The sequence below is a fragment of the Carettochelys insculpta genome, chromosome 1 (assembly GCF_033958435.1).
Source record: "Carettochelys insculpta isolate YL-2023 chromosome 1, ASM3395843v1, whole genome shotgun sequence".
Classification (NCBI taxonomy): Eukaryota; Metazoa; Chordata; order Testudines; family Carettochelyidae; genus Carettochelys; species Carettochelys insculpta.
In genome coordinates, this window is record NC_134137.1 from 9,577,263 (window position 1) to 9,601,088 (window position 23,826).

At 48.6% G+C, this 23,826-nt stretch overlaps 2 protein-coding genes across 2 annotated transcripts; both read right to left on the reverse strand.

Annotated features, from left to right (window-relative positions):
• Positions 1-1,687: 1,687 nt before the first annotated feature.
• On the reverse strand, positions 1,688-2,623 carry LOC142003334 (olfactory receptor 51G2-like). Its single transcript, XM_074980213.1, has one exon. The coding sequence runs from the start codon at positions 2,621-2,623 to the stop codon at positions 1,688-1,690; it is 936 nt and encodes a 311-aa protein (XP_074836314.1).
• An 11,582-nt stretch (positions 2,624-14,205) lies between these two features.
• LOC142003343 (olfactory receptor 51G2-like) lies at positions 14,206-15,141 on the reverse strand. The gene has a single exon (XM_074980225.1). The coding sequence runs from the start codon at positions 15,139-15,141 to the stop codon at positions 14,206-14,208; it is 936 nt and encodes a 311-aa protein (XP_074836326.1).
• Positions 15,142-23,826: the final 8,685 nt, after the last annotated feature.

A 23,826-nucleotide genomic window follows, 5' to 3' on the forward strand; every position in this document is an offset into this window, starting at 1 on the left:
AACTCAATACTTCTTTTTAACAGGGGCTTGGTCCTTTAGACGTTCAAGGCTCAAGACTTTTGGGACATGTGGTTCCCATCTCTTTGCCATTCTAGTCTTTTACATCCCAGCTGTCTTCTCCGTCATCACATACTGGGCTGACCACAATGTACCTCTGCATTTCCATGCTCTCTTTGCCAACATCTGCCTCCCACCCCCCGCCCAAGTTAAACCCCATCATTTTTGGCATTAGGATGAAACAGATCTGTAACAGGCCATTCTAGCTCTTCAGTCAGAAAGTCATCAATGTTTTCTCCTTGTTCTCTAGCTTTCAGAAAGAAGCCCTTGGAGAACTCACTTCTGACATGGCACTGTGCTGTCTTCCCTGAGTCACTGTCTATGCAGTCAGAGAACCATTAAGCACTTTCCTGGTGTTACTGTGTGCTCTCAGTGTGAGAAAATGTGGAATCCATCTGTGTAAGACTTGTTGAGATGGACACCTTTCCAATTGCCTGTACCTGAACCCTGGACACTGGATAGTCTACCTCCTACCCCACCTATGTCAAGAATGTGCCACCTCAGTTGTTTACTTCTCTCCTCCCCTATCTCTCTCACTTGTTGAGTTATTGCTGTGGTCCTCCTTCCTCCAGGCCATTTCAGATATTGATGTAGATGCCAACTTCAAACAAACTTAACAGACTTGTATATTCTTATTTTGTAACTAATTTTGTGGAGATAGTGGCACAACCAGGACTCCTGGGTTCTGTCTCAGGTCTGAGAGGGGAGTGGGGTGTAATATGTTATGGTAGAGGTGGGCCAGATATATCTGGGGTCTATATGAGAACATCAGAATGACCATAGTGGGTAAGAACAATGTCCTGTCTAACTCAGTGCACTGTGTACCTACGTGGCCAATACAGTATTCACCTCTTCAGAGGCAATGAACAGAACAACAGGCAATCACCCAGTCCCATGTCACCCACTACCAGGGTCTAGAAAACAGATGTTATGAGTATTCAAGCTGTGGGGTTGGAGCCCTGCCAACTCTGTTCTGCCTCAGTTGGGAGTGAGCTCAGCAGGGGTGTGATGTGCCGAGCCATCAAAGGGGAGGCTTCTTGCTTGGCTTCTCCTTGGGCTCATGTCATAATCATGTTTCTGACAATACGTAGTCACAAGCACCGGACTGAGGGTGTAGGAGAGGCCGTGTGTCTGTATCTCTGGAGCACCCCTCTCCATGGCTGGTGCAGTGCACAGGGATCACACAGCACTCAGAAAGGACCATGGCTGTAACTACACAACAGCTGTGCAACTTTTTCATGGACCCGGAATGATCAATCAGAGACAGGCCAGGTGTCACGGGAAACAGCATTCACATCCCATCTCTTTATTGACTGTATGAACAGGAATTTTATGGTCAGAGTAGCCACATAAATGGCTGTATATGGGGCTATGTCCCTCTTGTCCCCTGGCTCTCTACGAACAGAGTCAGTTTGTAAATGCTTCTTGGTCTCCTTCCACCAGAAGGTGAGCACAGCCCACCTACCATTGTTTTCAGCCTTATACAACACATGGGACTCTCTCTACAAAATGGAGTTGTGCAACTTATCTCAGATGTAAGGATCCAGGATGCAATCAGTGGCTTCATCCCTGGCTGGTGTTCTTTGTATCCCACATCACCACCATTGGAGCCAAGTGATGACCCGATACATCACTTGAATAACAACCTGATTAGCCTCACACGAAGGTGTTTGCATTTCACACTGTACACGATTGGGTTCATCAGGGGAGGGACAAGCAGGGAGAGATAGCTCAGGAGAATGTGAAGCAATGGAGAAGAGCCCTTCCCAAATCTGTATATCACACTCAAGCTGATGCCAGGTGTGTAGAAGAGCAGGACAGCACAGAAGTGGGACACGCAGGTGTTCAGGGCCCTGAGGCACTCAGTTTGAGATGCGATGTTCACCACAGTTTTGAGGATAATTACATAAGAAAAGAAGATGAGGAGTAAGTCCAAGCCCATGGTTAAGAGCTTAGTAAACAAGCCATAGATGAGGTTGAAACTGATATCCGAACAAGCCATCTTCATGACATCCTGGTGGAGGCAGTAGGAATGGGAGAGGACATTGTCTCGACAGTATTGGTACCGTCTCAGGAGAATGGTGAGCGGAAGCATTACAGTCATCCCTCTCAGCACACACACCAGCCCCATCTTGGCTATTTTCGGCAGAGTTAAGATGGACGCATATCTCAGCGGGTCACGGATTGCAATGACGCGGTCAAAGGCCATCAACAAGAGCACAGCAGATTCAATGCTTTGAAATGAGTGGATGAAAAACAGCTGGGTAAAACAGGCATCAAAGCTGATCACCCTGAAGTTAAACAAGTATATTCCCAGTACTGTTGGTGTGGTGGATATTGATAAGCCAAGGTCTGTGACGGCCAACAAGAAAAGGAAAATGTACATGGGGTCATGGAGGCTTGGATCTGTTTTTATAATGAAGAGAATGACTGAATTTCCTACTAGCGAAATAATATACATGATACAGAAGGGCACAGAGATCCAGAAATTGACATCTTCCATGCCAGGTATCCCGGTGAGAAGGAACACTGTTGAGCTGAATTGCGTGTCATTGACGGCTGACATAATGTACTGGGATGATCTAAGGTGTTGTGAACTCTTTTCCCTGAAAGGAAAATGAACAGGAGATTAAGTGATATTTAGCATCGCATCTATTTACATCTCCAGTAGGAAAATAGGCACTGCCAGACTGGATCACACCGAGTTCATCGAGCACAGAATCTAGTGCCCAGGTCCAGATGTAGCAGAGGAAGGTGGAAGAAGCCCTGCACTGGGTAGTTATGAAAGATCCTGTTCCCCTTTTCCCCTTTCACCCACAAATTAGATGTGTTTTGCTGTAAAGTTGAAGAAGGGACAGAGCCCTTCATTTAAAGATTTTAAACAGCTGTCACTAGAGTAACAGGATTTTTCGGTTACACTAATAAAGATCCATTTCCTCTTTAAATCCTGCTAAGATATGGATCTGATGAACAGCTCTTGGATGTAACTTCTGCAGCCTACTGGAGCATATAATTTTCTGCACTCCAGAAAGTACAAATTATGCCATTGCCTAAATTCTCAGGAGTACAATCTGAATTTGATAACGTTGACATTAATGGCATGAAATCAGATTTACATGTCTTAGTTCAATCAGAACTGGGCTCTATGAACTTTCCCTTACCAAATGCTCCTGGTTTTACACTCTGAGCCCTGACAATCCCTCCAAGGGAAGCTGAACTTCTTTCTCTGGCCAATGTTGACTACATTCAGAATGTTTGTTCATTTATAGGCTTCACTTCATCCAAACAGGGCCTGCATGCTCTCCCCCTACAAGCGTCTGTGCATATAGGCTGAGTTAGAAATGAACTGTTACTTGAATTTGTCGGGGGCAGGGCTTGCATCATAAATGGGTGTAAATACTAGATTTGCACTAATGTCCAAATCAGTAAGCAAGTGACTTCAATCATGCTGGTATAACAGCTGGTCGTGTCAATTACATGCAACCATTATGACATTCCTATTTCTGCTCTGCTTTGCAGAAACACAGACCAGCAGTGCTGTTATCTTAGGCTTTCAGAAAGTCTTGCACAGGTAATACAGACGGACAGTGTTCATGACCCTGAATGTGTTAGTTACAGCGTCTGTTCAGTCACCAGGAGACAGTAGCCTCCAACTATCACTTAACAAAACATTCCTTTAACATTTCATGAAGCTACTGCAAACAATACTTGGAGTATTACTGAAATGCTTTCTGAAGGAAAAGCCAGCGAGCAATAACTACACTGCAAGAAGGAAATAGTGATTAGAATAGCGAAAGCAAGAGTGAGCTTGAAGGCAATGGATAAGACCTGGAAAAGCAACACAATAGTGTAGGAACAATAGTGTAGGAACAAATCTGAGCGTCCTGAAAACGTGTGCATTCAGCAGCATGATGTACGGATGCGAGACGTGTGACAATGAAAGATTCAAAAAAGAAGAATCTTGGCATTCAGAAGGAGTTGCTATAGAAAGATGCTGAGACTAGGATGGATGCAGATGGTCACCAACGAGGAATTATATAGAAAGATACAGCCAAAAGAGAACCTGCTGCAGACGGTTATAAAACGGAAGCTACAACGATCTGGGCGTATTTGCAGAATGAATGACGAGTGAAAAGTCAAGACCCTGGTATTCGGCATAATGGATGGTTCAACTAGGAGAGGCAGACCCCACAGAGAATGGGTAGATGATATAGTAGACTGGTGCAGAACTAGTCTACAGAAACGAAGCCTCTCCACACTGAACAGGGAAAGATGGAAGGAAATAGTGAGAGAGGCATCAGACACCAATGGGTTCTGAGCCCGCAGTGGATGATGATAAGTAAGCAGTAACACTGAAGAGGCTAACTAACACTGTAGAGGCTTTCGACATACAAGAATGCCAGGAATTCTTGCTTCATAACATTTCTATTACAATGAAAAGTTTTCCACATGTGTACCTGAGCACACACTTGTAACCCAGCTTCCAGGCTCCAGCCACATTACACAGCTTTTTCTGGGAGTGTGTCCAGAAGTGGGGAGGCTGTTACTGAGAAGCCCTGCAGACTGCCAAGCACAGACACAGCTGGGAAAATGTGACAGCTCTCAGACTGCCTGGGTCCCAGTGAGAGAGGGAGGACTGAGGGTAAGATACATGTGCACACAGATGTTTGAAAAACCTCTTACTCTCCTGTTTTATGCTTTATGTTCAGATTTAAGAGTATTTTGGTTCAGGATGGTTGCTGGTCACTCATCTCAGCAGTACTTCCAGATCCCATAGGGACGAACCACAGGTTATGAACCCACTCAGTCCTACATGGAACACACAGTCAACCTGCAGCCTGCTGCAACCCAGGACTGAGTCTGCAGGTGAGAGAAATGCAGGACTGCATCACAGGAGAGGGCAGGGTGCCAGACCTAACATATGACATTCAGAGACTAGATCGGGGGCCAGAGTGGCCAGCAACCCCCCAACACTGAAAAGTATCTGTAGGGTTGAACTGCTGGAGCCCTCAGTCAGTCAGGAAACAGAACTATGCCCTGTAAGGCATGTTATGAAACATGAACACAGCTCTGAATTCTATGCAGAATTCAACTGGCAGAAGCAGAGAACAAAACCTCGGAAAAGATTAAATTTGCAACAGTAAAAAACCTGAGTCATTTTGGGAACTTGCCACTGATGTACCATAGCCGCAGCCTGTCCTTCAACAACACCATCCTTAGTCATGCTGACAGCCCAGCAGAGTCCTGTGCTGCTGCACAGAACATCTGGAAATGGAGACAGCTGGCAGCCTGGCCCTTGCACTGTGCAATTTAAAGATAGTGAAACCTGCCAACCTACCCAGATCCTGTTGGAAGGGGAGCTGCCGACTCCAGAGGTCTTCACCCTAAATGACAATGCAACATCAGAGAGGTAGCACAAGCAGTCTGCAGCGTGTGTTCAGACTGCAGGCAACTGTCTTTATGAAGCAGGTTGTTCCTTCCCTTGGGGGCCACTTGTCCATCAGAGAAACTGAGCTGCTTGGTTCCTGTGCACCAGTGTTAACCCCGTCACAGCCAATGGCAAACTGCAGGAGTCCAAATCACAAGGGGGTGGCAGGGGCAGGGGTGGGAGATATGAAATAACCAGACTGTTGTGCTAGCCCTGCTGCAGGGTCCATTCCTGGAACACAGGTTTGCTATCACTGTTTACTGATTACTTCCATCACAACCTCTGGGGAAGCTAAATGGTGACAATGATGTTGTCATCTTATATACATAGAATAGAATAGAACAGAATAGAATAGGGCAAGGTTTCTCTGTGCCAGACCCTTTCTTCTGTCACAAACCCAGTGTGTAGCCAGCAAAGGGAGGTTCCATGAGGCTTCGCACAAGAGTAGTTCCCTTCTATCAACCTGGACGGGGCGGTCACTTCCCTTCCCAGAACTAATGGGAGGCATGAAAAGGGAAACTGAGGCACACAGCCATCTTCTGTGCCTGGCTAAATGCCAAGGCTCCTGTCATAGGGAAAAGAGGTATGTCTTTCTTTAGTTGTTGCTTATTGAATTCTAAATGTAACCCATGTAGCTAACAGGGAGATATCTGTTTAAGAAACCCATGGAGAGGAATAGGAGTGAATTGTAGCTGGGTCACTGTTGCTGGGCAGATTTAGCTCTGCACCCTGAAAAGGTTCTGGAATTGGGGTTGGGGGGTTGGGGGGTCTGCTCCCATAGGTTCTGTCTGTTGTTGGGGTCAGACTCCATGGGTGCGTCTACACCAGCTGGCTACTTCGAAGTAGCTGGCACAATGTCAAAATAGTACGCGTTGCGTCTACACGCACCGTGTGCTATTTTGACATTGAAATCAACATTAGGCAGCGAGATGTCGAAATCGCTATTCCCATCCGAAGATGGGAATAGCGCCCTACTTCAACGTTCAATGTCAAAGGATCCGCCTCCCGCTACTTCGAAATAGAGGGGTCCTGTATGGCAGCCATCAGCTGAGGGGTTGAGATGCTCTGTCCAGCCCCTGTGTGGCTCTGTGGTCCCTGCACGCAGAAGCCTTTAAAGCACCACGGACCTGGATTTACTGTGTCAGGAAGCCGAGAGAGTTCAGGCAGCAGCACACGCATGTGCTAGCCTTACAAGCCCTCCAGAGGCCCTGAACCACCATGCACCACCCATGGAATCGAGCCAGCCCCCAGAGCGCACCCAGGGCTCCCACCGAGGGGACCCAGGCACCCCCAGCAGCCAAGCATGGGGACAAAAAGAGGTGCAGGGCCTCTCCTGGTTGGAGGCCAAGCTCCAAGACCTGCTGGGGCTCCGGAGTGAAGAGGAGGTGCTCCACATGATGGGGAGCAAGCGGCGAAATGAGGAAGTGTTTGCCCGACTGGCCAAGGGCCTGGCCAGCTGGGGTCACCCTGCTTGCACTCTGGATCATGTCCAGAGCAAGGTGAAAGAGTTGCAGCAGGGTTACTCCTGGACCTGGGACTCAGCCAGCTGGTCTGGGGCCACCCCCACCGCTTGCCCCCGGGGCCACCCCCATGCAATGGATGGTCAAGTACATACTCCACAGGGCACACACCCACGGGCCATGGGGTGGGGCACCAGACATGCCCAGAAGCCTCACACACCCCCAGCAGATGCCGACCCACAACCGCCCAGCCACAACATGGTCACAGAATGGCGACACGGCCATCAGCGCCCATCAGCACCCGCACCCATGGACAGCACTGTGCCCTAACCCTGGGGGTGGGGGGACGATGCGATGGGGACACCCAACAGGGACATAACACCCACCGATGGGGATGGAGACCCAACACCCAAAGGGGGGGCTGTGGGGAATGGGCCGCGGACCAGGGCACAGTACTGACAGCCTTTCCCTCCCTCTCTCTCTTTCTGCAGCTGCACCAGTTGAGGCCCCAGCAGTTGGGCACCCTCTGTGGTCCCCAAGAGCCCTCCAGAGGTCAGCCACTGACAGCGCCCAGGGATACCCTCAAGGCCTGCGGGACGGTCACGACACCTCTGGACCCAGGGCATGGTCTCTGCGGAGCCCCAGCTCCTGGCAGCTCTCTGGCGGCAGATGGAGGTGGCCGAGGAAAGACTCCAGTTCGACTGGGAGGAGTCCACCCAGCACTGGGCGGCATGGCAGGAATTCATGGAGGTGTTCCAGGACATGACCGGGTTGATACAGGAGGCTATTGGCTGGCTCCTGCCCCCCCACCCCCCATGCCGCCATCCCCGCCACTCCACCTGATGCACCCCTTGCCGCCCAACCTGCCACACTGCCTGCCTCACTGCCTGCTGCCCCACCTGCTGCAACACCTGCTGTGCCACCTTCCAGCCCCCAGGACCGGAGCCCACTGGGGCTGAAGACGGGCCGGTGGAGGCATCCCGGCTGTACCTACTGGTCCTCCCAGCCCCCAGCTGGCCATGACGGGGACTGCAGACAAGGGGGAGGGTTGCAACCTGTACCCGCCGGGGGTTGCACCCCCCACACCCACCCCAGACTGATCGGACGACGACCGAACAAACCACTGTGTCCTCATTTGTATATAGTTGTCCCCCTTGTGTATAGTTGTTCCTGTTGTATATAGTTGTCCTCCTCTGTATATTGGTTGCAGTTTTGGTTGTGCACATAACACAGTTACGAGTTTTCAATAATTCACAGTTTTATTTTCCAAAGAACCTGAGATGTGTGCTTGCTGGGGGCATGGTGTGCGAGTGCTGTGGGCGGTCTGCGGGCAGTGCGGGTGGTGTGGGGGGGCCCTCCGGGGAAGGCCAGGGAGGTGCTCCGTGGCCTCCCTGATCAAAATGGGCCCGCAGGGCCTCATGGACCCGTATCCCGTTGTGGTGGGCCTGGCGACTGGGAGCAGCTGCTGGCTGGGGGAAGCCTGTGCCGGCACTGACTGCCCACCCATGGACGAAGGCCTCCCCCTTGCTCTCGACAATGTTGCGGAGCGTGTAGCACATGCCCACAACCTGGGGGATGTTCTGGAGGCTGACGTCCCAGTGGGCAAGGAGGCACCACCAGTGTTCATGCAGGCATCCGAAGGTCCTCTCCACCACCTGGCAGCCTTGGTTCAGGCGGGCGTTGAACCGCTCCTGGCTGGAGTTGAGGTGGCCAGTGTACGGGCGCATGAGCCAGGGCTGGAGGGTGTAGTACGCATCCGCCATGAGGCAGAGGGCACGGTGGTGTCCCCCAGAGAGATCTCCCTCTGGAGGATGTAGGTCCCCACCTCCAGCCGGTGGCACAGGCCTGAATTCCAGAAGATGCAGGTGTCATGTGTGCAGTCAGGCCAGCCCACGTAGACATCCTGGAAGACGCCCCAGCTGTCCACCATGGCCTGCAGGACCACAGAGTGGTAGCCCCTGTGGTTGATGTACCTTCCCTCGCTGTGGTCTGGGGTGTGGATGGGGATGTGGGTCCCGTCCAGGGCTCCAAAGCAGTTCGGGAACCCCATGGTGGCAAATCTGGCACCGGCTATGTCCAGGTCCCTGAGTCGGACGACCCTCTGGAGCAGCAAGGCATTGAGCGTGCGGACCACCTGTGAGGAAGGAACACAAGCGCCCATGAAGGTGTGCAGGGTGCACCAGGGCCCTCCCCCCAGGCCTCCTTCCAGGTACCTCCCTGGGTACCCTCCTGCCCAGCCTCTCCCTTCCCAGCACCCCCCTCCCCAGCCCCCCACACAGGCCCCGATCCCCAGCTCCCCACCCCCTTCAGTGGGTGCATGCCCAGGCCTCCTTATCTCCATGATGACGGCCCCGACTATGGCCTTTCCCACTCCAAACTGGTGTCCCACAGAGCGGTAGCTGTCTGGAGTGGCCAGCTTCCAGATGGCTATTGCGACCCTCTTCTCGACAGGGAGAGCGCGCCGCATGCGGGTGTCCTGGTGCCTCACTGTGGGGGTGAGCCACTGGCAGGGCTCCAGGAAGGTCTGCCGGTGCATGCAGAAGTTCCACAACCACTGGTCATTGTCCCACTCCCCCATGACCAGCTGCTCCCACCACTCGGAGCTGGTGGGGTAGCTCCTGAGGCTGCAGAGCACCCAGCAGGGGAGGAAGAGGGGAGCCCAGTGGTCAGGGGTGTCCCCATCTGCCCCCTAGGAGGGCTCCTCTGCCAGGAGCTGCTGGGAGGCTTCCTGTGCAGCACCTAGCAGGGCGCTTGCTCCCAGAGTGACTATGTGGAGGCTTCCAGCTGCTGCTGCTGCTGCTGGGAGTCCACAGGAGCTGTGCGTCAGTCTGCAAGAGTGTGGCTACTGCTCTGCAGACCTTGTGCTGTGCAGGCCGGGTGTGTCTGGGAGGGGCCCTTTAAAGGAGCGAGTTGCTGTTGACCCGGAAGGGCTAATCCAGCCTGTGACCCTGTCCGCAGGCTTTCCTGGCCCCTTATTTCGACGGGGAGCGCTTGTGTGTGTGGATGCTCCGCATTTCCTTCCGGGGAGGCTCCTTTCGACGTTCCCCGGCGCTGCTTCAACGTTGAACGTCGACGGCACCAGCCCTAGAGGACGTGTAGACGGTACGCATCGAAGTAGCCTATTTCAATGTTCTTACTTCAAAATAGGCTACTTCGACATAGCGTGCTGGTGTAGATGTAGCCCATGAGGGACAGCAGCCAGGGCAGCTGGTCTTCTAAGTCCTGGGAGAAGCTGAGTTCAGGAGCAGGTGGACATCCCTCCTTTTGAAGCCCTTTGCAGCAGGTAGGAATGGTGTTAGCTCTCTACCAGGGAACGTATAGCAATGGGGAAAGAGCTGCATCTAGTTTGATATTCTCAGGTTTTGTATTGCTTGTAACAGGATTTCCTTTAAACCCATGTACTCCTGAGTAACCAGTTGCTTAGTTAAATCTGTTCGCATTGATTCACAGTGGAGGCAAATCTGCAGGAATCTCAGCTGAAGATTCATGCAAGCAACTGGAGGGAAGTTGGTTCAGACTCAGCCAGTTGTACAGATTTGGTGAGCAAAGACAGTAACTGAGACTGAGGTGAACTAAACCCAAGCTTTTGGGATCACTCCTTTGCTGCAGACTGTGTTTGCTGTGAGCTGAACTGTTCAAGTGTTGACAGTTGTTTCCCTTTCCCTGTGTCTACACTTGCTCCTTTCTTTCCGCAGAGGCATGTTAATGAGCGGGTTCTAAATATGCTAATGAGGCATTGAAATGAATTGTGCCTCATTAGCATAATGGCAGCTGCAGCGATTCAAAAGTGTGGCTTTTTGAATCACATCTTGCCTGTGGAGACGGGACCCTCCAAAAGGCCCCCCCTAGTTTTTGAAAGCCCTTCTTCCTATCTGGTCCCTTCTCCACGGGTGGCGCCTCGTTAGCATCTTTTGAGCACACTCATTAACATGCCCCTTTCGAAAGGACGGGGCATGTGGAGACCCAGCCTTTATGTTTATTGTAGCTGTCAAGATGGTGTCTGTGGATTTATAGAATAGTTATGCTGTGTTGTAAAAATTAGAGTATTTGTTTCTGCGTCATAGTTTTATAAAGTTATTTGATTACATTCATTCCTTTAGCTACTTTTAGGACTTGAGTGTGAGGATGCTGACCCTGTGCTGTCTTTGCTGGAAATCCTTTGAGACTGAGCTCTAGGTCTCCATTTACTTTTCTCTGGGAATTTGAGGGTATTTTAAAGGCCCTGGAGAAGGGCGATGACATGCCCACCCAAGATTAAACAAGTATTTTCCAGAGCCTGTATGCATGAGTTCACTGTTTAGTTTAGCTCCTGATAAAATCACCTAAAACATGGAGAAACCATGCTCCAAAAGCAGATCCAACCCACTATTGTTCTAACCAAGTATAATTTGACTTTGTAAAAGGATACACTAATGTTGTTACTCAACTGATGAAGTCTGTTTTTAGAGATGCACGGTTTTCATAAACCGTTCCAGTTCAATGCTGATATTTCTATTATTGGATTGGCACCTGTAATAACACAGAACCAAGCATAGGAAGGCCCTGAGATGCACTCAGTGAAGTTAGTCTTCCCTTCCTGCATCGATATTTTGTTGGCGGGGGAGGCTGTAATATAGGACGTTTCTCCGGCACTGCCAAGAGAGCCAAACCTGGGCAAATTGCTTAAAGGCTACTTACAGCCCCAGACTGAGGTTCCACCATTATAAGGCAAACCTAACCAGTCACAAAGAGAACCTCAGCTGCCTTCCTGGCTGGAAAGAAGTTGCACAAGCAATTCCCCCAGACACTCCAGTTTCCCTTGTGCCACAACCAGTGCCCCTCCTTACACAAGTGAGATATTATGCAAACTAATCTCTACTCAGGTCTTACTAGTCCAAAAGGATCAGCTATATCCTCAGGTCAATATGTACTTAAATCTCACCCGTAACAGCACACTGTGCCAGTCCTTTAAAGCCTAATGGCTTGTTAATAAAAGGGCATAATAGGTTGAGGGTGAAATTATGAAAGCAATCATTTACACATACAAGTCACAAGTTCCTGATGGAGGTTGGAGCTGATGGACTAGGCTACTATCTTAAAAGTCTCTGGAACTCATCACTTGTCATGATGGGTCAGCACTTCTTACAGGCATAGTTCAAAGCAGAGTTGCTCCTCAAGTGATGATCTGGATTTAAGACTGAAGATTGGAGACAAAATAGAGGAAATTCAGGAACCTCTTTATACCCTTGCCCAAGTAGAAGGAAATCTATTTTTCCTGGAGAATCTCATGATCAGGTCATGCTGTTTGGGGGGTTCCTCTCTGCCACTGGCAGACTTTCAGAAAACACCTCCACAGGTAAATTTCTGAGCTGTGGATTAGAGTTAAGTTCTGCTTTACCCCACCAACCATTGTTATCTCCCAGAATTTAAGCGTTTTAACACGTTTCTAATGCAAGCACAGAGCCAATCTTATAACTTCACATGCAAAAATGACAGAGATACAAATAGCCTAAATAAATTCAGTGAATCACCAGCTTTCAATAGATACCTCACTTGGCCCACTTAACATTAGATTTGGGAAAAACTTCATGAAGTGGTTACAATAACAGTTCTCATATGCATTTTAGAATACAATAATATCGCAAAAGCACATTTCAGCTGTTAACAAGAGGCAGGCCTGGCTCACGGATTCTGAAGTGAACAGGGCTTTTGCTGCAGGAACACAAACTCCTAAGTAGTGATAGGCACAAGAATATATAAACAAATACATTCCAGAAAGATGGTACCAGAACACTTCAATACCAAACACATTCCCCAAAGATAACAGGCACACACTGACCCATCAGCCACACTGTGAAGTGGAACTCTGTCCTCAGACTCCTTTCTCCTAGACAGGCATCTAAGATGAGGCTCATGTGACTGTTACTTCCTTGCTTGGCAGTTAGACACATTCAGCTTCAATGGCTCATAAACACCTGTCTTGTGATAGGACTGAAACTCTCAGCATCCTTGTAACTCTGCAATGTTCCCCTCAGAAAAGCACCGTCTACTTCTCCCTGTCACCACCGTGTGTTCCCACATCTGCCACATAGACACCAAGATGCTGGAGTCACACATCTTCCCAGAAGCCAGCTGTCACAGGAGGCTGCTGTGAGACCCTTTTTCTCCATGGGACCCTTCCATCACCTCACAGTCAGGGTCTTAGAGTATCTGAGTCCCTTGAATATATTAATCCTGCTACCATTGTGAGACAGGGCAGGGATCTTATCCACCTGTGCAGAGGCTCAGAGGCAGCCAGTGGCTTGCCCATGATCATACACAACTAGGGAATGAAACCCAGCTGTCCTGAATCACAGACCAAAAGACCAGCCACTCAGCCTTTTCAGTGATGAGAGGCACAACTTGATTCTCTGCTCTGCCGGCCCAGTTCTACATTGTACTGTAGAGAGTGGGGATAGCCAGTAGTTGGTTAAAGGGCCTTGATTCTCTGGCCTGTTCTTCCCCTGCCATTTCAGAGTTTCAAGCTGCCTGAGGACTGAGCTAACCTCTGTCTGTGGGTATTGGCTTCCAAGATAACATCAGCTTGGGCCCTGTCTCAGCAGATAGGGGCCACCCTAGAGTGCCTGCTTGGGGCCTGAGGTAGCTCTGCCAGGGCACATCCCCTCCCTCTAAGATCCTGTCATAGCATCCACTTTGTGGGGTTATATTAATTCAATGTTCTTCCAAAACACAGGCTTGTCTACCCTCCAGCTCCTTTACTATGGAGACTCCCCACCATCCTGCTCACTGGTGTCAGCGTTTGTCCAAATTGGCCACACCCTCTACTTGACTTTTCCTCTCAAGGTCCAGCCCACGATTCCATTTCTTCACACTATATCCTGTCCCCTGCTCCTTAATTTTAACCCAATCTCCACTCCACAGCCAGGCCAGAGTTGGGATATGGTAAGAGTTGCCCCAGGAGCACAGATTTATGTGGGGAGTCACGGCCTCTCCATATTTCCTGTGTTGTACATCTTGTGGAGGAATTGGGGGGAGATGTGGAAATGTCAAGGCTCTTCACAGTGGCTCTGTGTCTCTGGGTAGCACGTTCCATGACTAAGCTCTGTCGTCCAACCTGCAGAGCAGCCAAGTCTAGGGAAAAGGGAAGTACTGAGGAAAGGTCTTGGGAGAAGAGATGGAGCAGAGGGAGGAGAAGAAAATCCAGGGTACAATAGTTGGCCATGACCATTACTCATGTTCTCCCATGTCTGTAGTTCTAGAGTTGGGTAATTAAACAACCCTTCACTTGCTGAAGGCCCTGATTATCCTTGCACGCAGATGCTTGCTTTTCACACTGTACACAATTGGATTTATCAAGGGGGGAAACAGCAGGTAGATGTAGCCCAGGATAATCTGAAGCAAGTGAGAAGAGCTGTTCCCAAATCTATGTATCAAAGCCAGACCAACATCTGATATGTAGAAGGGTATGACAGCGCAGAGATGGGACACACAGGTGTTCAGAGCCTTGAGGCTCTCTGTACGGGATGCAATCCTCAGCACTGTTTTGAGGATCATCACATATGAAAGAAAGATGAGGAATGAGTCCAACCCTACTGTAAATACTTTCACACACAAGCCATAGACGCTGTTGACTGTGATGTCTGAGCAAGCGATCTTCATGATGTCATAGTGGAGGCAGTAGGAATGGGAGAGGACAATGGACTGACAGTATCGGTACCGTTTCAGAAGAATAGGGAGTGGTAATATGACAGCCACCCCTCGTAGCGCAGAAGCCAGCCCCATCTTAGCTATTCTTGGCAGAGTCAAGATGGAAGTATATTTCAGTGGGTTGCAGATCGCAATGAAGCGGTCAAAAGCCATCAGTAGCAGCACGGAGGATTCTATTTTTGAAAGCGAGTGGACGAAGAACATCTGGGAGAAACACTCGTTGAGGCTGATCTCCCTAGAGTTAAACAGGAATATGCCCAGTATGGTCGGCATAGTGGCTATCAGTAGACCAAGGTCTGTGATGGCCAACATGGAAAGGAAAATGTACATTGGCTCATGGAGGCTTGAATCTGTTTTTATAATGAAGAGAATGACTGAATTTCCTACTAGTGAAACAGCATATGTGATGCAGAAGAGGATACCGATCCCGAGGTGGATGCCTTCATGTCCAGATAACCCAGTGAGAAGGAACTTCTCTGAACTGAATAGTGTGTCATTGACAGCCAACATAATGTAATGGGAAGGTGTGAACAGTGTTGAACTCTGTCTCCTGAAAGGAAAGAGAAGAGAGATTGGGAGATATGCAGTGACACATCGTTCTGTTCTTAGCACACATTAAGAGATTCCCAGAAAGTCGCGGAAGATCAGCAAAAACATAGTCTTGGATCAATATCACAAACATAAAGATGGGCACTGCCTGACAGTCCATCTCACCCAGTATCTAGTGACCAGTACCGGATGTTCTCAAGAAAGGTGAGAGCAGCCCTGCAATAGGCACCTGTTAGATAATGTTCTCCACCAGGGGTAATTTGCTCCTGACACCCACACCTTATGCACATGTTGTAGTGCAAATCTGGAAGGCTCAGAGCCCTAAAAAAAAACTGTTCACTACTACAATTGGATACTGTGGTTACCCATATATCATCCTGTCCCTCTCTGAATACTGCAGAACTCCCGGTCCAAGTGCCATGTTATTAGTGGGCATTCTACCGATTACTTGAACACTGTGTGAATTTACAATGGTGACTTTCACAGAGACATCCTTTCTGGACCTCAGCTTCTGATTGTGGCCCATTGTATCATAGAATACGCTCCAGACTAGGCTCTTATCTCAATCATATTGACTTCAGCTATGTCACTCTAGAGTTATAAGTGTAAGCTGTGGCAGAACTGAATAACACAATCACAGGGCTGGAAGGGACCTCAGGAGGTCATCTCGTCCATCCCCCTGCTTCAAGCAGGATCAATCCCCACTAAGTCATCCCAGCCAGGACCTTGTCCAGCCAGAACTTCAAAAGCCTCCAGGGATGGAGAATCCTCAACCTCTCTAGGCCGTGCATTCCAATGCTTCATCACCGTGGTGAAGTAGTTTTTCCTAATATCTAACCTACACCGCTCCCTCTTCAACTTCAGACCATTACTCTTTGTTCTGCCATCTGACACCACTGAGAACAGTTTCTCACCCCTCATTTTAGAGCTTCTCTTCAGGAAGTTGAAGGCTGCTATTAAATCTCCTCTAAGTCTTCTCTTCTGTAAACTCAACAAGCCCAAATCCCTCAGCCTATCCTCACAGGTCTTGTGTTCCAAACCCTTAACCATTTTTGTGCCCTTCACTGAACCTGCTCTAGCAAATCCACATCCTTTTTATACTGGGGGGCCCAAAACTGGACACAATATTCCAGATGTGGCCTCAACACTGCTGAATAAAGAGGAATAACTACTTCTCTAGATCTGCTCAAAATGCTCCTCCTAATGCACCCAAGTATGTCGTTAGCCTTCTTGTCTACAAGGGCACACTGTTTACTCATAGCCAGCCTTTCATCCACCATAAGCCCTAGGTCCCTTTCCATCATACTGCTGCTGACCCAGTCGGTCCCCAGCCTGTAACAATGTTTGGGATTCTTCCGCCCCAGGTGCAGGACTCTACACTTCTCCTTATTGAACCGCATCAGATTTCTTTTGGTCCAGTCCTCCAATTTATCCAGGTCCTTCTGAATTCTCTCTCTATCCTCCAATGAATCTACCTCTCCCACTAGTTTTGTGTCACCCACAAACTTGCTGACGGTGCAATCCAGACCCTCATCCAGGTCATTAACAAAGATGTTGAATAACACTGGCCCCAGAACCAAGCCTTGCATCACTCCACTTGAAACAGACCGCCATCCACATATTGAGCATTGACCACTACCCGTTGGGCCCAACCATCAAGCCAGCTTTCTACCCATCTTATAGTCCAAGGATCCAATCCATATTTCCTTAACTTATGGACAAGAATGTTGTGGGAGACCGTACTAAAAGCCTCGCTGAAGTCGAGGTATATCACATCCACTGACTTCCTCATGTCCACAGAGCTTGTTACCTTGTCATAGAAGATAATCAGATTGGTGAGGCAGGACTTGCCTGCAATGAATCCATGTTGGCTACTTTTGATCACTTTCCCCTCTTCCAAGTGCTCCAAAACGGATTCCTTGAGGATTCCCTCTATTATTTTTCCAGGGATTGAGGTAAGGCCGACGGGTCTATAGTTCCCTGGATTGTCCTTCTTTCCTTTTTTAAAGATGGGCATTATGTTTGCTTTCTTCCAGTCATCCAGTATCTCCCCTGATCTCCAAGGGTCTTCAAGGATAATGGCCAAAGGTTCAGCAATGACCTCTGCCTATTCCCTGAGTACCCTGGGGTGCATTAAATCCAGACCCATGGACTTGTGCACTTCTAGTTTTTCTAAATATCTCACAACTTGTTCCTTCCCCACGGATGGCTGCCCTCCACCTTCCCATACTGCATCGTCTAGGACCGTCATGTGGAAGTTGACTTTGTCTGTGAAGTCTGAGGCAAAAAAGCATTGAATACTTCAGCTTTTCCTGCATCATCTGTCACTAGGTTACCTCCCTCATCCAGTAATGGCCCCACACCTTCTCTGATAACCTGTTTATTGTTCACATGCCTGTAGAAACCGTTCTTGTTACTCTTCACATCCCTTGCCAGCTGCAGTTCCAATTGTGCTTTCGCTTTCCTGATTACTGCCCAGCATTCTCCAGCCGTATGTTTATACTCCTCCTTAGTCAACTGTCCACATTTCCATTACTTGTATGCATCCTTTTTGAATTTAAGCTGACTAAGGATTTCTTTGTTAAGCCAAGCTGGTTGCCTACCATGTTTGCATTTCTTACTATGCAGCAGGATTGTTTGTTCCTGTGCTTTCAGTAAGACTTCTTTAAAATCCTGCCAGTTCTCTTCAACTCTTTTCCCCTTCATCTTTGTTTTCCAAGGTATCCTGCTCATCCTTTGTCTCAGGGAGCCAGTCTGCTCTTCTGAAATCAAGGGTCTGTATGTTACTGTTCACCTTTCTTCCTTTTGTCCAGATCATGAAATCTGCGATCTCATGGTCGCTGCAGCCCAGGTTCCCTCCCACTCCTATTTCTTCTACTAGTTCTTCCCTGTTTGTGAGCAGCAGGTCAAGTTGCGCATGGCCCTTGTCAGTTCCTTCAGCACTTGTACCAAGAAGTTATCCCCAACATCTCCAAAAACTTCCTGGATTGTCTGTGTGCTGATGTATTGGTCTCCCAACAAATGTCCGGAGGATTAAAGTCTCCCATGAGAACCAGGGCCTGTGATTTGGAAGCTTCACTTAGCTGCCTGAAGAAAGCCTCATCTATCTCATCTCCCTGATCTGGCGGTCGATAACAGACACCAACTACAACATCGCCTCTGTTACTTCCACCTCTAAGCTCAACCCAAAGACACTCAACTGGATTTTCTCCTTCCTCATACTGGAGCTCTGAGAAATCATACTGCTCCCTCACATAGAGCACAACTCCTCCTCCTTTCTCCCCGTCTCTCCTTCCTAAACAATTTATAACCTTCCATGACCGTGCTCCAGTTATGTGAATCGTCCCACCAAGTCTCCGTTATTCCGACCACCTCATACTTGTTTGACTGTGCCAGGGTCTCTAATTCTTCCTGTTTGTTCCCTAGGCTCCTGACATTAGTGTACAAGCATCTTAGAGAAGGGGCTGATTGCCCCACTTTCTCCTCTTCACACAAGAAACCCACTTGATTGTTCCCTCCTCCTTCCCCACTTACCTCAGAGCTTGTGTCACCTTCCCCCGACAAACCTAGTTTAAAGCCCTCCTCACTAGGTTTGCGAGCCTGCCCACAAATATGCTCTTTCCTCCTTTAGTGAGGTGGGTCTCATCTCTTCTCAGCAATCCCTGTTCATTAAACAGAATCCCATGGTCAAAGAAACCAAATCCTTCCCTGCTACACCACCTACGCAACCACGCATTTACCTCTGTGATTCGACAATCCCTACGTGAACCCCTTCCTTCCACAGGGAGGATAGACGATAGAAAACCACTTGTGCTCCGTATTCATTGATCTTCCTTCCTAGGGTTACATAATCTGCTGTGATCTCATCAAAGTTGTTCTTGGCTGTATCGTTGGTTCCTACATGAAGAAGTAGGGAGGGGTAATAGTCTACAAGTTTAAGAATTTTTGGCAGCGACTCTGTAATATCACAGATGTGTGTCACGAAGCCTCCTATTACAGGACAAGCCCAAGAGAGAAACCAACGGAACACCGCTAGCCATTACCTACAGTTCTCAGCTAACACCTCTACAGCGCTTCATCAGGGATCTACAACCCATCCTGGACAGTGATCCCCCACTTTGACAGGCCTTGGGAGGCAGACCAGTCCTTGCCCACAGACAACCTGCCAACCTGAAGCAAATCCTAACCAGCAACTGTACACCGCACCACAGTCACTATAACTCAGGGACTCATCCATGCAACAAACCTCGTTGCCAGCTCTGCCCACATATCTACACCAGCAACACCATTACAGGACCTAACCAGATCAGCCACACCATCATGGGTTCATTCAGCTGCACATCTACCAATATAATTTATGCCATCATGTGCCAGCAATGCCCCTCTGCTATACACATCGCACAAACTGGACAGTCTCTACGTAAAAGAATAAACGCACACAAATCACATATCAGAAATGGCAATATACAAACACCTGTAGGAGAGCACTTCAATCTCCCAGGCCACACAGTAGCAGACTTAAAAGTAGCTATCCTACAACAAAGACATTTCAGGACCAGACTCCAAAGAGAAATTTCTGAGCTACAATTCATCTGCAAATTTGACACCCTCAGCTCTGGCTTAAACAAAGACTGTGAATGGCTGGCTAAATACAGAAGCAGCTTCCCTCCCTTGGTGTTCACACCTCAAGGTCAACTGCTTGTAGTAAGCCTCATGCTTGCTGACTGAGCTAACCTTGTTATCCCCACCCTTGCTCTGGCTTTCAGAATCAGGAGCAGCGTTAAACAAGGATGCGTGCTTGCTCCGACATTGTTCGGGATCTTCTTCGCACTCCTCCTGAAGCATGCCTTTGGATCTTCAACAGAGGGCATCTTGCTGCACACAAGATCTGATGGGAAACTGTTTAACCTTGCAAGGCTGAGAGCTAAGACTAAGGTGCGAGAAGTCCTCATCAGAGACATGCTGTTCACAGACGATGCTGCTGTAGTGTCTCACACAGAAGACCAGCTTCAAAAACTGCTAGATCGGTTCTCCAAAGCATGCAAGGACTTTGAGCTTACCATCAGCCTAAAGAAGACAAATGTACTTGGTTAAGATGTTGCTGAATCCCCATCAATCAGCACTGACAACTATACGTTAGAGGTTGTCCACGAGTTCGTTTACCTTGGGTCCACCATCACTGACACCCTGTCGCTGGACACTGAGCTAAATAGGAGGATCGGAAAAGCAGCCACAACTCTGTCCAGACTCAGCAAGAGAGTGTGGAATAACAACAAGCTGTACACTCACACCAAAATGCAAGTCTACAGAACCTGCATCCTCAGCACCCTCCTTTATGGCAGTGAGACTTGGACCGTGTATGCCCACCAGGAAAAGAGGCTGAATGTCTTCCACTTGCGCTGCCTCAGGCGCATCCTTGGAATATCATGGAAGGACAGAGTTACCAACACAGCCGTCCTCGAGCAAGCTGGAATCCCAACCATGCACACCCTCCTCAGGCAGCGTCGGCTCCTCTGGCTTGGCCACGTCCACAGGATGAACGATGGAAGGATTCCAAATGACATCCTGTATGGTGAGCTAGCCTCTGGCAAAAGACCCCCTGGACGCCCTAGTTGCGTTACAAAGATGTCTGTAAGAGAGACCTCAGAGAGGTAGACATGGAGCTGGACAACTGGGAAGAACTAGCAGACGACCACAACAGATGGAGGCAGGGGTTACACAAGGGCCTTCAGAAGGGCGAGATGAGCATCAGACAGCTAGCAGAGGAGAAGCGAGAGCACAGAAAGCACAATAAGGACTTGCCAGACACCCACTACATCTGCAAGAGATGCAGCAAGGACTGTCACTCTCGTGTGGGTCTTTATTGTCTCAATAGACGCTGTAAATGAAGTCTTAAATTGAAACTTTAAAGGGCACGATCCATAGTCTGTGCAGACTGAAGGATGCCTACTACTACCACTGCTCTGGCTTATTTATACCTGGCCCTGCAGATTTCCAAGACCAGCATCTGATCAAGTGAGTCTGTGCTCACGAAAGCTCATGCTCAAAACTTTTCTGCTAGTCTATAAGGTGCCACAGGACCCTTCGTTTCTGTAATATCCCAAATTCTAGCTCCAGGCAAGCAGCAAACTTGCCAGGATTCTAGGTCCGGGCGGCAGATGGATGACTCCGTCCCTCTTAGGAGGTAGTCCTTGACCACCACTACTCATCTTTTTATCTTAAGGGTGATGGTCATAGAACTCCCATACCTAGGACTGTGCGTCCCATGCCTTCTAAACTGTGGGGACTCTTTCAGATACCTCTCAGATACTGTATCAGCCCCAATTTTCTCTGTTGTATCACCTGTGGAGAGAGGCTGAAAATGGGTACTTAACTCCATTGGAATTGGAGAGACTTGAACTGGTTTTCTCCTCCTGGAGGTAACATGCTTCCAGTTTGCCTCCTTGTTTTGGGCAGCCTGCTCTTCCTGCAGTATTATCTGTTGCCTTCTATCCAGAAAGTCTTCACCCTCTCTGATGGACCTGAGGGTTGATATTTGTGCCTCAGGTCCTTTAACCTTCTCTTCTAAAATGGCTACCAGCTTGCACTTGGTACATAGAAAATCCTTTCTATCATTCGGGAGGAAGACAAACATGGCACATGACATGATGGTCACAACAGCAGACCTCTCAACAGCCACATCACTCTCCATTTTCTTCCATTTACAGAGATCCCTTATTTGTTTCTAGTGCCACCTTGAAGTGCACAAGAGAAACACTGTATAAGAAAGGTAAGAACAGGTATGGGGCTCCTCCTGAAGGTGAACTCCCAGGCAAACTCCCTGTTAGCTGCTTCTGTTCACTGCTCACAGGGTTCACTGGGGCTGCCTTCTTACAGAGCTGCTAGCTGGTTAGGCCTGGCTCAGAGCCTTTGCCTCCAATCTCATCAGCCCTTGAAGGCCCACCTGGAAGGAAGCTCTCCCAATTCACACCTTGCAAACTTATCAAACTGCCAAACATGCTTTTCAGCTGCCCCTCTCTGCAAAACAGATGCTCAGGCACACAGGCAGCTATGCAAACTGCCCCTCACTGCAAAATGAAACAAATGCACAGACACCACAGACAGAAATTCAACCTACCAGCTCACAACGCAGCCTCCCAAATGCCACACTCACCTGAGCTCCTCTAGGATGCTTTCCCAGGCAAACTGGAGTCTCTTAATTCTCCCTTTCCGAATGCTCCCAGCGATGCACTCTGATTCTCAGAATTTCCTCCAAGAGAATCTGAAGTGCTTTACCTGGCTAATGGACTGAATCCAGAGAGTTCAACTATTCTACAGGTTTCTTTTCTTCTTCATGGGATCTGCATCCTGTCTGAATGCAAAGGGCTGTGTATATTTGGCAAGCTATGTGCTGCCAAAGAACTTTCACTTCACCGGGGCAGGAGATGGGATGGTATCATGAACAAGTGAATGTGCAAACAATAGATTCAACAAATAGCCAGTTGAGCGTGCAGGTCACTTAAGCCATGTATATGTGAAAAGTGATGGGTGTAAGTAACAATCACTCTTTCACTCCACTTCTCTTCATCTCAGCTCTACTCTTTGTGGAAACACAGAGTGAATGTGACTGTTACACCCTGTCCTTGGGATGGTTGGTTTATTGCTATTTGGGGTTAACTCTTGGGATGTTGAAGTTATGGCTGTATTGAGTTAAACGTGTCTGGACCGTCTTCTTTTAAGGGAAGGCTGCTGGAAAATAAGCCTGGAGAGAAGGAACAGGGGAAGAAAATCCATTTATTCAGGGAAGTTGAGAGGCAACATCAGAGCCGGAATCTGGGAAGAGCCTATTTCTGGGCCACATTATGTAGCTTGTTTTTGCCATTTTAAAAATTCTGTCAAGAGGATGTGGCAGTTGTTACTGAGATCCTCTTCAATGGAGAGGCACAGGGGAAATCTGCCAGCCCTCACACTGCCTGGGTCCCTGTCAGACTGGGGGTTGGGGACAGAGACATGTACAAACTGTTGTTTAAAACCCTTTTATGCTCCCATGTCTCAGAGGGGTAGCTGGGTTGGTCTATATCTGAAAACAAAAGCAAAACAAAACAAAACAACAACCACAAGCATTCTTGCAGCACCTTAAAAGCCACCGCTGAAGTATTCTTACCCATGTATGACTGCACCCACATAGATCAGTTAGTCATTAAGACAAAAAGCAGTCAAGTAGCACTTTAAAGACTAGCAAAATAATTTATTGGGTGAGCTTTCATGGGACAGACCCACTTCTTCAGACCATAGCCAGACCAGAACAGACTCGACAGAACAGGCACAGAGAACCAAAAACAGTAGTCAAGAGGACAAATCAGAAAGAAAATGATCAAGGGGAGCAAATCTGAGAGTGGAGGGCAGGAGGGAAGGTCAAGAATTAGATTAAGCCAAGTATGCAGACGATTCCCCGTAGTGACTCAGAAAGTTCCCATCCCGGTTCAAACCATGTGTTAATGTGCTGAATTTGAATATAAAACCCAGCTCGGCTACTTCTCTTTGAAGAGCAGTTCGAAAGTTTTTTTTCAGTAACACACATACCTTCAGGTCATTCATAGAATGCCCCATTCCATTAAAATGTTAACTAACTGGTTTGTGGATCTGGAGTGTTTCGATGTCTGTTTT